Raw genomic sequence first — 13,230 nt, 5'->3', positions numbered from 1 at the left:
AGGAAAGCATAGAAAAGACAGGAACGGAACTCCATCTCAGCCTACATATCAGGGAGCGGGATCATCTTGCCCGTCATGAAAAGTATGGGCGTCGGTATCAGATAGTTGGAGTTTATGCAAAAGTCCTCTGCCTTCCTCAGCGTCATGCACAGAGAGTTGTCTGCCATTTACCTCCACAATCAATCGAAAGGGAAAGCCCCACACCAGTATTTGTACTCATTGTCCCGTAACACCTTGGTAACGTTGCGCAAATCTCTACGTTTACGGATAGTTGATGGGGCTAAATCTTGAAAAATGTGTAAGTGAGAACCCTCAAAAAAGATCTGTGAAGTAGATCTACTGGCAGCAACAATTTGGTCCGTAATGTTAAAGGACAGAAACTTTAGGATAACGTCTCTCGGAGGGGCATCTTCTTTTGGTTTTGGTCTGAGAGCTCTGGGCCTGATTCAGAGCCGCTCATAAGCGGCCACTCGTTCGCTCCGAGCGATGTTCGCACATCTGCGCATGCGTATGGGTCGTAATGCGCATGCGCTAACCAGTTATTGCAGTCGGAAATCGTGCACTCGTAAAACAGCGAGTGCCTGCTAATTTGAGTGACAGAATGAGGCGTTTGTGGGTGGTAACAGGGGAAGGTGCTTGAAAACGTGGAGTGGAGATCCGAACGCAGGCGTGCCAAACGGTCAAAACGGGCGTTTAATGGGTGTGCATAATTAATACAGCAGCGTCATTGACCACGTCACTTGGTTGTCTTTTAGCCTGAATTGCTCGCAGTGATTGCGGGAAGTAAAACCTACCACAAGCACTGCGAGCAGTTCAGACGCCTTTCGATGTACTAGATCAATCTAATAAATAGCGGAGATGACGTATGATGCGAACGGCCAAGGGGCGTCTTTACAAAATAGCGAGCGCATGTTTCGGACGCTCGCTCAGACATAGCGACATCAACAGACCGCAAAGAGCGAGCACTCAATTTAAATATCCGGCCCCTTTTTCTGAACGAGCGTCCGCAAATAGCGTCCGGCTCTGAATAAGGTCCTCTGTGGGCCCTTTCTATACCCAGTGATTGCTCAGGGAGAGAAGGTACCAGCATCAGAAAAAAAAACATTTCAGATACAATTCAAGAGACTGGGGAGAAATAGTTTCAGGAATATTGTGGATTCTCAAGTTATTCCGTCTTTCCCTGTTTTCAAGGTCCTTATTTGTATCTAAGAGACTCCACTTCACGGTGCAAAAAATCTATGTCATGTGAGGTATCATTCAAACCCCTAGAGAGCGATTCCGTCTTGGCTTCCACTGCTGAAGTGCATTTAGATAGAGAAGCAAGTTCGTTGCGGAGGTCTGCGGAGAGTTGTTGAAAGTTAGTGTTTTATTAAGTTCCGCCAGCATAACTTGAATGTAATTTTTAGTAGCGTATACAGCATCTATAGGTCCAGCAGTAGCGAGTGGATCCCCAGGGGGTATCGGGGGAGACAATGAGGTTTGGCGGGAATCAGAGCGAGATAAATGTGGTAACATACCTTGTTGGGTGTTCTTCTTCCCTTTGTTAGCGTTTCGATTCATATTGTGTAGCAAGTATAACTGTAAACCAATCAGGTATTGCAATTCAAATGAAGGTCCAGGTGAACAGTAATATTATGACCTCAGAACATGGTTCTCTTCCCGGCTGCAGCCATCAAATTGTAGAAATACAGGAAGGCAGCAATTCAATATTAGAAAGTTGTACAAATACTGAAACTTTCCACTTGTAATAATACAGAATATCCACAAGATGGCGCAGAGTCACTGGACTAGAGAATTGCTATTTGTAGAGATGATGTAATGCTCACTAAGCAATGATGATATGATATAAAACTAGAAACTAGGGGCTTCATTCAGAGCCACTCGTAAGCGGCCGCTCGTTCGTTCCGAGCGATGTTCGCACATCTGCACATGCGTACGGATTGTGTAATACGCATGCGCGAACCAGTCAGTGCGGCCGAAAATCGCGTGCTCGCTAAATAGCGAATGCCTGCATTTTTGAGGGACAGGAGGAGGCGTATGTGGGTGGTAACAGGGGAAGGTGCTTGAAAACGGGGAGTGGAGATCCGAATGCAGGCGTGCCTAAAGGTCAAAACGGGCATTTTAAGGGTGTGCATAATTAATACAGCAGCGTCATTGACCACGTCACTTGGTTGTTTTATAGTCAGAACTGTTCGCATGATTGCGGTAGGAAAAACCAACCACAAGAATAGCGAGCAGTTCATACGCCGTTCGATGTACTCGATTAATCTAATAAATAGCGGACATGACGTGTGATGCAAGCGGCCAGGGGGCGTTTTTTTCAAAATAACAACCGCATGTTTAGTTCGCTCGTTCAGACATAGAGGCGTGAACAGATCGCAAAGAGCGAACGGTTAATTTAAATGGCCACCCCCTTTTTCTGAACGAGCGAGCGCAAATAGCGTCCGGCTCTGAATCAGACCCACAGTCCAGGAATCAGGAAATATTGTGGAACAATCAAAAGGCACAAATCTAATGGTTGGCCTCCTTTACACTTTTATTTGTGTTACCGACAGTGTAGATGTGATGCCCACTGAGTGTAGCCCAAGCTGGAAGAAGGCCATATGCTGCCAAGGCTGCAATTAAGGTAAAGACACCGGCTATTCCACAGAGGCAGGTAAAATACAGGTGAATCAGGCCTGCGACTGGCCACTAATTAGGACAATCTGTGCTACCTTCTGGGTCCAATGCAGGGGATGCTGCACACAGCAGCTTGAGGTGCAAGGAGGAGAAAGCACCTCTATATCCATGGGTTATTTTTTTGAGGAAGCGGTAATGGCCCTCAGAAGGACTCTAATGCAGGTCACCCAGGTGGGTAAGTGCGGAAGCCGTAATATCCCCGTCAGGGTTACTGAAGTTCCTGGCGCCAATTAGCTTATTGGTGCGGCTGCGTCCAAGTCGTCACGCCAGGTTCTCCACCCGGAGTGGCTTGTTGACAAAACTGAGTTGCCTTCAGGCTGTGGGCGGTGTATAGGGGGAAGCTTTGCTGTTGGTGTCCGGTCCTCCAAGTCCCACCCACACCCCATTGTCTCCCTGTGGACCCTATGGACTTCGGAGAAAGAAAGTTTTACCATAAATCTCTTTTTTTAACAAAATGTAAAATCACGTTTAAATAGTTATTATTACATAATGTGATTATAAAAAATTACTGTTTTGGGTCAGTTTTTGAAAAAAATTAGTTTATAGTTTTAAAAAATGTTAGCTTGGGGGACAGAATGAGGGTCAGGTGTATGTATGTATGTACAGTATATTATATATATATATATATGTATGTATATATATATATATATATATATATATATAAAAATTTGACTTTCCTGATCATTAGTGGCATGACTTATAGCTCAGGAGATGGATATGATTTCCTCTTGTACTGTCCAGTTCCTCTACAGGGGATCCTGGTAGACATCCAGGTGAAAGGCTTCGTGGCCGATGTGTCCGCCACCCTCAAGTATAAGAACCTGGAGGAGAAGGCGGTGGAAGCCGTCTTTGTGTTCCCCATGAATGAAGACTCTGCTGTCTACAGTTTTGAGGCGTCCATAGAAGGGAAGAAGATCGTAGCAGACCTCCAGGAGAAGAAGCAGGTAATGAGGAAGACCTGTTATACAGTCATTATTGGGTATGATCATGTTTATTCCTTATTATAGTATTTCTGCCATAGAGAAAATAACAAAGTACATTATACTTCAAAGTCGCAGCATCACAACAACTTTGGTGTAGAACTTTATTATAGTCTTGTGTGCTGGAGAAAGGGACACAATTATGGGAAAAACAAAAGTGGACTAATTCAAAGAGTAAATGATAAAATACAAGGACTAAACATACAGGTGTATGACCAGGGAAACCCTAATTCTCCTACAGCCCTGGTGTCACCAGTCTAAGTGATGAGGTTACAATCTCTTTCTTGCTTATCCTGATCCTCTATGTTTTGGGAACTCTATTTTGTTTCTGTTGTGTTAGTAGCGGGTAGTAAGTTATTCTTCACAGTAGGACTTTTGAGCACAAGCTGGGTTCTACTTTGATAGAAGTAACAAAATGATGGAGCTTCCATAACGTACTATGGACTAAGTGTTTCTCTCTTTCTGCTGATCATGGGATTGGGACTATCTCTGGGAGTGCCTCTGCACCCCATATCATCTCTCCTTCTGTCACTATTCCTATGGTGCATCCATGATCCATCACATTCTCCTAGGTGCTGCTCAGGTGTCACAAGGCTTCAACTAGTCTGTGCCATGACTATTATTATTCACTGTGATGCTCTAGTGCACATTTAAAACCCACACCACTTACTATGGTAAAATGGTTGGGTGCTATGGCCCCCAGGTTTTTGGGGATGTTGCCTGCAAGCTGGCAAAGGTATCCAGGCCCAGTATCATTGAAGTTTGACTGTACATGTGCAGTTAGCTAGGAGCCGTTCTCAGTTTGGATCCATGCCCTCTGCTGGAAACTCAACTAGCAGTCAGTGCTAGGTGATTGCTCTCTGATTCTTGTACCTTACCACACCCTGCAAACCTAGAAAGAATATTTGGCTTATGGTTCTTGGCTTGTTATTTGACTGCTGATAAGCCGTTGCTGTGTACATTTTTGGCTCATCCTCGCCTGACATTGTCTGACTATAAAAATAAAAATGATGCTGTCTCAAATTAGTATTTTTAGTATACTGTGACAGGGACAGCACAAATCTGACTAAGGACCATATTCAATTAGACGCAAAAAGCCGTAATCAGCAAAAAGTATTGCCGATCACAGCTTTTTGCCTGCTCTGAACTTATCGCCTAATTCAATTCCAGACGCTTTTCGTCTGCACGGAAAGTCAATGCAATGTAATAGGCAAAAAAGATTTGCCTATCAATAGCAGGTGAAAAGTCTAAATTTTTTTATTTTGCGGTACAAAGGTGGGGAAACCACTCAGAACCCTTTAGACAGCCCTCCAAATGACTACTGTGTCAAAAAATACAGGGAAAAAACTTAACACCCCAAAAAAGTACTTTTCATTTTTGGGGCAAAAAAGTACAAAGTGGGGGGACAAGCATAAAAACTAGCGAAATAGACTTCTTAGGGGTCTGCAAGGATGGGTCAGGTGTTTTTGGGATTGCAGGTACATGTAACAAGTGCGTTTTCCACGTTTATTAAAACTTCACTTTAGAGAATTTAAAAGATGCTAGCACCCATTTTCAAGTACCCCAAATTTCTTCACCACTTTTGCAAGGACGCTAATAACAAGGATTTTAAACAACTTCAGCACCCCAAACAGTTTTATTAGGGCTATTGGAACACTTCTACATTGATCCCCAATGTTATTGCATCTTTTTGGGGGTGCAGACTGACTTCCCTTATTCTGACAGCACTTTCCGCCTGGTCTGCATTTGCCATATGAATACCCCAATATCGCTAAATATTAAATAATTGCTTTCCAGACTCGGATTGTGGTTCCAAAGCACAAAAAGTTCTTATTGCATAAAAATAACTTTACACGCTTTGATCTATCACAATTAGCGCAAAGACAATTAAATACAAAAGGTACAGCCAATACATAAGCAAGCGCTCTGAATCCAAATTCCCGGCATCAAACGTGAAGCCTCCGTCATAAGAAAGAAAGAAGATGACTGACTACAGGAATGAGAGCGCTTGAATATATAGTGGACAACACAATAGGAACGAGCTGGCATAATTCCATTGGTTCTTGTCATTTTGGTACGATGCAGGTCATAGGACAATTCATATGGTGACAACAGGGATATGGTCCATCCCTCCAAACGAGATAACACTACATACAAAGGGGGTCATTCAGACCCACTCGCGAGCGGCTGTCCGCTCGCAAGTGGGTCGATGGTCCCCACTGCGCATGCGCACGACGGAGGGAGCTCCGTCGTGCGCATGCGCGAGACCCGATGAGCGAAGGACTTTCCTTCGCTCGGAGTGTCTCATCAAAGGGAGCGTGCTGTCGATGGTGACTGACAGCACGCCCCCTTTGGTGGGCGTGCCGGGGGCGTGCCTGCCAGACGGAGGCGTTCCCAAGGGAACGCCTACCGTCTGAAGCCGGCCCCACTGACATTACTAGTATGATAGAGTACTGATAGAGCCAAAATCACTCCTGGCCTTGCGGTTGAAAAACCCAACCGCAGGCTTTTACTCGCAGTTCCGATGGTCGTGATGGTCAAGACCATCGCGACCATCATTTTGCACACTCGTATATGCTGTGGGTGGTGACCCACAGCTATACGAGCGTCCAGGAGGACGCTCCATATTAATGGAGGTGGGCCCTGATTCAGAGCGAGCGCTCTGGTCAGAGCGTCCGGCTCTGAATCAGGGCCAAAGTACATATTCTAACCAATAATTCCCTATAATCCATAACCACCGAACGCAAGATGCGACTCCTTCACCGATAGATTCAGATATCTGGAATTAAACAGGGTGTCAATATGATACCAAACATGACATGTCTACTAAATTCTATACCTTACGTATCATATATGTACATTTTACACCATAATGATTAGCTAACAAAACCTCTAATATTAGGCTCAATGCTAGGGAACCTTTTATATGTATGCTTGCATAAATGAATGTGAGATATTTACATGAATTCATCAGTGTGCATTGTACATCTGAACGCAGCGCAAATGTGTGCTGCGTGTATGTGTTGTGTATCATGCATATATGTGCTGTATGTGAGTTTATATTTTATTCGCTAATGTGCGTCTGTATATGTGTCATGGATATATATATATATATATATATATATATATATCTTTATCCAGTAACTGGTATTTTTGATATTATATCCATTTGAATCTAATCACAAAAGGTCATATAAAATGAAGTCTGTCCTCACAGGTGGGGAAAGCCTTGGCCATAGTCAAGAAGTCTGATAACTTTAACAAAGGCTTTCTTATGCTTATTTAGAATACAATTGTCAGTACTTCTTAACCACATCAGCATTGGACACAAGGCATACAATTGCTAATGGTGATCAAACATCTGACAATTGTTTCTAACTCTACATTCAGAACACTTCCTCTGAGCATATCAGTGTCTGTGTTGCATTCAATTGCCACAGACATACTGTATCTGTATGCAGAGCTTCACAATATATATGCAAACACTCACAGTATCTTTGTGTATTTTTAATCACTTGTCACGGACATACTCCTGCTTCTCACACACTTGACTAAACCTTCAATGATATATATATATACAAATTTGTGTACATCGGCTCGCTTCCAATGCAGAGTAGCATCCGATTTAGTCTTTATCAGCCCATAAACCACTAGATCATCAGATAATAATTAGAAACGATCATAACCAATTATTTGACTTCGACAGCTGCTTGCAGTTTTCGCCTGGTTTGGAATTGAATAGGGCGAAAGGCAGGGGCAGGCACGATAAGTTTACACGTCCAAAACACGCAAAGTTGGTGAAAAGTGCGGCAGGCGGAACTTTTTTGCAGAGGTGAAAATAATTGAATACGGCCCTTAGTTGTAGAAGTACAGGATTGTGGCTGGAGAGAATCCAGGCCAGGTGTTTCTGTTGGCCAGTGTTGAGCAGTAGCTGATTGCAGGCACCTGTCAGTTTGTGGTGAAAGGACTTCAAGAGACAGTGCTCCTGATGGTGGACAAGCTGCCCAGGTGCAGTGGCGGCTCTAGGCACGGGATTCCAGGAGCAATGCCACGGAGCACAGCCTTGCTCCCTGCATGGGCTCGTCAGTGGCTGGTTCCAGTGAAAAAGACCATGCCCCACCCTCCTGCTGGCATTATTGGGTAAGCACTGAGGGAAGGGGTATGGCTGTGCAGCACAGGATGGTGCTGGGTGCAGGGAAGCCTAGCACCGGTCCTGCTCAGGTGATAGGCCAGGGGTGTGGTTAATGTTGCTGTATGTAAAGACTCTGTGAACCTTGTTTTGCTGTAAATAACTAACCTGTCCTGTGAATCGAATGGTGTCAAAATACCTGCGGCTCTTCAGCTGCCGGTTGAAAACTCAACTACGGAAGCCCAACAGGAGGAGATCCCGATGAGGGAAGGTAAGTACTCTAACCCTTCCCTCTCCCCCCCCTAACCCTCCCTTTGTGGTGCCTAACCCTAACCTCCCTGGGGGTTGCCTAACCCTAACATTGCCCCGGTGGTGCCTAACCCTAATACACCCTCCCAGTTCCCTAAACCTAAGTCTCCGGGGAGGCTAACCATAACCCCCCTCTCCGCAGCCTAACCCTAACACTCCCAAAGGGGTGCCTAACCCTAATTTCCCTCCGGGGGGGGTGCCTGAACGTAACCCCCCATCCCTGGGGACATGACCATACTTACCCGGCCATGGATGTTCTGGATTCCGGCGGTTTGGTATGCAGATGCCGGTATCCTGAACTCGTTCGGGATATTGGCATCACCATTATGCCGGGCGGCGGGCTTCCGGCATCTCTGTATCGACGCCCGCCATCCCGTCCGCTGGTATTATCACTACATCCCGAATCCTGCACTTGTCTGTAAAACTGCCTGTGGGTAAAGATAAACTTATCTCCGATTTTACTTCGGTCTCTGATCCTGTCACAATACACAATGCATAAATAATTCACAATAAAAAACAATGATACACAAAACCAAAATTTAGTACATATATACAGTATGTGTGTGTATACGTGTGTGTATATATATATATATATATATATATATATATATAGTGTGTGTGTGCATATATATATGTGTATATATATATCTTATATATGCTCTTCATGTAAAGTGCGTCAGTATCTTTATAGAAGATAACTAATGCACACTGACAAACTGATACAAATATTAACATTTTCAAACAATGTGTCTATACAATGTGTTACATGGGGCAGATGTTTAGTCCAGTGTCTGTAAGAATAACACACTTGGTTCAATCTGTGCAGCCACAATTTGGATGTAAATTATGAGACAGTCTCACAGTATGTTGGGAATTTACTCCACTGAGTTATCAGAATCTCCAGTGCTGTAGAGTCCAGAATGATGTCAAAACAGATGCTGACCACAAAAATCACAGCCTGCTGGATCTTGTCTATGAGCCGCAGCTGTACGTGTAAATCGCTGAGTCAGTGATGTCCGTGGATCTTCTCTATGAGCCGCAGCGGTACGTGTACCTCGCAGAGTCAGTGAAATCCTGTGGACCTTGTCTATGAGCCACAGCTGTACGTGTACCTCGCTGAGCCGGTGATGTCCGTGGATCTTGTCTATGAGCTCCAGCTGTATGTGTACCTCGCTGACTCAGTGATGTCCGTGGATCTTGTCTATGAGCCGCAGCTGTACGTGTACCTCGCTGACTCAGTGATATCCGTGGATCTTCTCTATGAGCAGCAGCTGTACGTGTACCTCGCAGAGTCAGTGAAATCCTGTGGAACTTGTCTATGAGCCACAGCTGTACGTGTACCTCGCTGAGCCGGTGATGTCCGTGGATCTTGTCTATGAGCTGCAGCTGTATGTGTACCTCGCTGACTCAGTGATGTCCATGGATCTTGTCTATGAGCCGCAGCTGTACGTGTACCTCGCTGACTCAGTGATGTCCGTGGATCTTGTCTATGAGCCGCAGCTGTACTTGTACCTCGCTGAGTCAGTGATGTCTGTGGATCTTGTCTATGAGCCACAGCTGTACGTGTACCTCGCTGAGTCAGTGATGTCCGTGGATCTTGTCTATGAGCTGCAGCTGGATGTGTACCTCGCTGACTCAGTGATGTCCATGGATCTTGTCTATGAGCCGCAGCTGTACGTGTACCTCGCTGAGTCAGTGATGTCCGTGGATCTTGTCTATGAGCCGCAGCTGTACGTGTACCTCGCTGAGCTGGTGATGTCCGTGGATCTTGTCTATGAGCCGCAGCTGTACGTGTACCTCGCTGAGCCGGTGATGTCCATGGATCTTGTCTATGAGCAACAGCGGTACCTGTACCTCGCAGAGTCAGTGAATTCCGTGGATCTTATCTATGAGCCACAGCTGTACGTGTACCTCGCTGAGCCGGTGATGTCCGTGGATCTTGTCTATGAGCTGCAGCTGTACGTGTACCTCGCTGACTCAGTGATGTCCGTGGATCTTGTCTATGAGCCGCAGATGTACGTGTACCTCGCTGACTCAGTGATGTCCGTGGATCTTCTCTATGAGCCGCAGCTGTACGTGTACCTCGCAGAGTCAGTGAAATCCTGTGGAACTTGTCTATGAGCCACAGCTGTATGTGTACCTCGCTGAGCCGGTGATGTCCGTGGATCTTGTCTATGAGCTGCAGCTGTATGTGTACCTCGCTGACTCAGTGATATCCATGGATCTTGTCTATGAGCCGCAGCTGTACGTGTACCTCGCTGACTCAGTGATGTCCGTGGATCTTGTCTATGAGCCGCAGCTGTACTTGTACCTCGCTGAGTCAGTGATGTCCGTGGATCTTGTCTATGAGCCGCAGCTGTACATGTACCTCGCTGAGTCAGTGATGCCCGTGGATCTTGTCTATGAGCCGCAGCTGTACGTGTACCTCGCTGAGCCGGTGATGTCCGTGGATCTTGTCTATGAGCCGCAGCTGTACGTGTACCTCGATGAGACGGTGATGTCCATGGATCTTGTCTATGAGCCACAGCGGTACCTGTACCTTGCAGAGTCAGTGAATTCCGTGGATCTTATCTATGAGCCACAGCTGTACGTGTACCTCGCTGAGCCGGTGATGTCCGTGGATCTTGTCTATGAGCTGCAGCTGTATGTGTACCTCGCTGAGTCAGTGATGTCCGTGGATCTTGTCGATGAGCCGCAGCTGTACGTGTACCTCGCTGAGACAGTGATGTCTGTGGATCTTGTCTATGAGCCGCAGCTGTACGTGTACCTCGCTGAGCCGGTGATGTCCGTGGATCTTGTCTATGAGCCGCAGCTGTATGTGTTTACTTCGCTGAGTCCGTGATGTCCGTGGATCTTGTCTATGAGCCACAGCTGTAGGTGTACCTCGCTGAGTCAGTGATGTCCGTGGATCTTGTCTATGAGCCGCAGCTGCATGTGTACCTCGCAGAGTCAGTGAATTCCGTGGATCTTGTCTATGAGCCACAGCTGCACTTCTACCTCTCTGATTCAGTGAATTCCATGGATGTTGTCTATGAGCCGCAGCTGTACGTGTACCTCGCTGAGGCAGTGATGTCCGTGGATCTTGTCTATGAGCCGCAGCTGTACGTGTACCTCGCTGAGCCGGTGATGTCCATGGATCTTGTCTATGAGCCACAGCGGTACCTGTACCTCGCAGAGTCAGTGAATTCCGTGGATCTTATCTATGAGCCACAGCTGTACGTGTACCTCGCTGAGCCGGTGATGTCCGTGGATCTTGTCTATGAGCTGCAGCTGTATGTGTACCTCGCTGACTCAGTGATGTCCGTGGATCTTGTCTATGAGCCGCAGCTGTACGTGTACCTCGCTGACTCAGTGATGTCCGTAGATCTTGTCTATGAGCCGCAGATGTACGTGTACCTCGCTGAGTCAGTGATGTCCGTGGATCTTGTCTATGAGCCGCAGCTGTACGTGTACCTCGCTGAGTCAGTGATGTCCATGGATCTTGTCTATGAGCCGCAGCTGTACGTGTACCTCGCTGAGCCGGTGATGTCTGTGGATCTTGTCTATGAGCCGCAGCTGTACGTGTACCTCGCTGAGCCGGTGATGACCATGGATCTTGTCTATGAGCCACAGCGGTACCTGTACCTCATAGAGTCAGTGAATTCCGTGGATCTTATCTATGAGACACAGCTGTACGTGTACCTCGCTGAGCCGGTGATGTCCGTGGATCTTGTCTATGAGATGCAGCTGTATGTGTACCTCGCTGACTCAGTGATGTCTGTGGATCTTGTCTATGAGCCGCAGCTGTACGTGTACCTCGCTGACTCAGTGATGTCCGTGGATCTTGTCTATGAGCCGCAGATGTACGTGTACCTCGCTGAGTCAGTGATGTCCGTGGATCTTGTCTATGAGCCGCAGCTGTACGTGTACCTCGCTGAGTCAGTGATGTCCGTGGATCTTGTCTATGAGCCGCAGCTGTACGTGTACCTCGCTGAGCCGGTGATGTCCGTGGATCTTGTCTATGAGCCGCAGCTGTACGTGTACCTCGCTGAGCCGGTGATGTCCGTGGATCTTGTCTATGAGCCGCAGCTGTATGTGTTTACTTCGCTGAGTCGGTGATGTCCGTGGATCTTTTCTATGAGCCACAGCTGTACGTGTACCTCGCTGAGTCAGTGATGTCCGTGGATCTTGTCTATGAGCCGCAGCTGTATGTCTACCTCGCAGAGTCAGTGAATTCCGTGGATCTTGTTTATGAGCCGCAGCTGTACGTGTACCTCGCTGAGTGCAGTGATGTCCGTGGATCTTGTCTATGAGCCGCAGCTGTAGGTGTATCTCGCTGAGTCAGTGATGTCCGTGGATCTTGTCTATGAGCCGCAGCTGCATGTGTACCTCGCAGAGTCAGTGAATTCCGTGGATCTTGTCTATGAGCCACAGCTGCACTTCTACCTCTCTGATTCAGTGAATTCCATGGATGTTGTCTATGAGCCGCAGCTGTACGTGTACCTCGCTGAGGCAGTGATGTCCGTGGATCTTGTCTATGAGCCGCAGCTGTACGTGTACCTCGCTGAGCCGGTGATGTCCATGGATCTTGTCTATGAGCCACAGCGGTACCTGTACCTCGCAGAGTCAGTGAATTCCGTGGATCTTATCTATGAGCCACAGCTGTACGTGTACCTCGCTGAGCCGGTGATGTCCGTGGATCTTGTCTATGAGCTGCAGCTGTATGTGTACCTCGCTGACTCAGTGATGTCCGTGGATCTTGTCTATGAGCCGCAGCTGTACGTGTACCTCGCTGACTCAGTGATGTCCGTAGATCTTGTCTATGAGCCGCAGATGTACGTGTACCTCGCTGAGTCAGTGATGTCCGTGGATCTTGTCTATGAGCCGCAGCTGTACGTGTACCTCGCTGAGTCAGTGATGTCCATGGATCTTGTCTATGAGCCGCAGCTGTACGTGTACCTCGCTGAGCCGGTGATGTCTGTGGATCTTGTCTATGAGCCGCAGCTGTACGTGTACCTCGCTGAGCCGGTGATGACCATGGATCTTGTCTATGAGCCACAGCGGTACCTGTACCTCATAGAGTCAGTGAATTCCATGGATCTTATCTATGAGACACAGCTGTACGTGTACCTTGCTGAGCTGGTGATGTCCGTG

General features: G+C 47.0%; 1 protein-coding gene across 7 annotated transcripts in view; it reads left to right on the top strand.

The window, feature by feature from the left end:
• Window positions 1-13,230, top strand: part of LOC148474560 (von Willebrand factor A domain-containing protein 5A-like) — a 259,425-nt gene that overhangs the window by 41,744 nt on the left and 204,451 nt on the right. For all 7 annotated transcript variants that reach the window (XM_088458408.1, XM_088458407.1, XM_088458406.1 and 4 more), the window contains one exon: window positions 3,421-3,623. In XM_088458408.1, coding sequence (XP_088314534.1) covers window positions 3,421-3,623 — 203 coding nt within the window. The remainder of the gene's footprint in view (window positions 1-3,420; window positions 3,624-13,230) is intronic.

The sequence above is a fragment of the Taudactylus pleione genome, unplaced genomic scaffold, assembly GCF_031769625.1.
Source record: "Taudactylus pleione unplaced genomic scaffold, aTauple2 ptg000830l, whole genome shotgun sequence".
NCBI lineage: Eukaryota > Metazoa > Chordata > Amphibia > Anura > Myobatrachidae > Taudactylus > Taudactylus pleione.
Note: the sequence above shows the minus strand (reverse complement) of the source record. Positions and strands in the feature narration are given on the sequence as shown.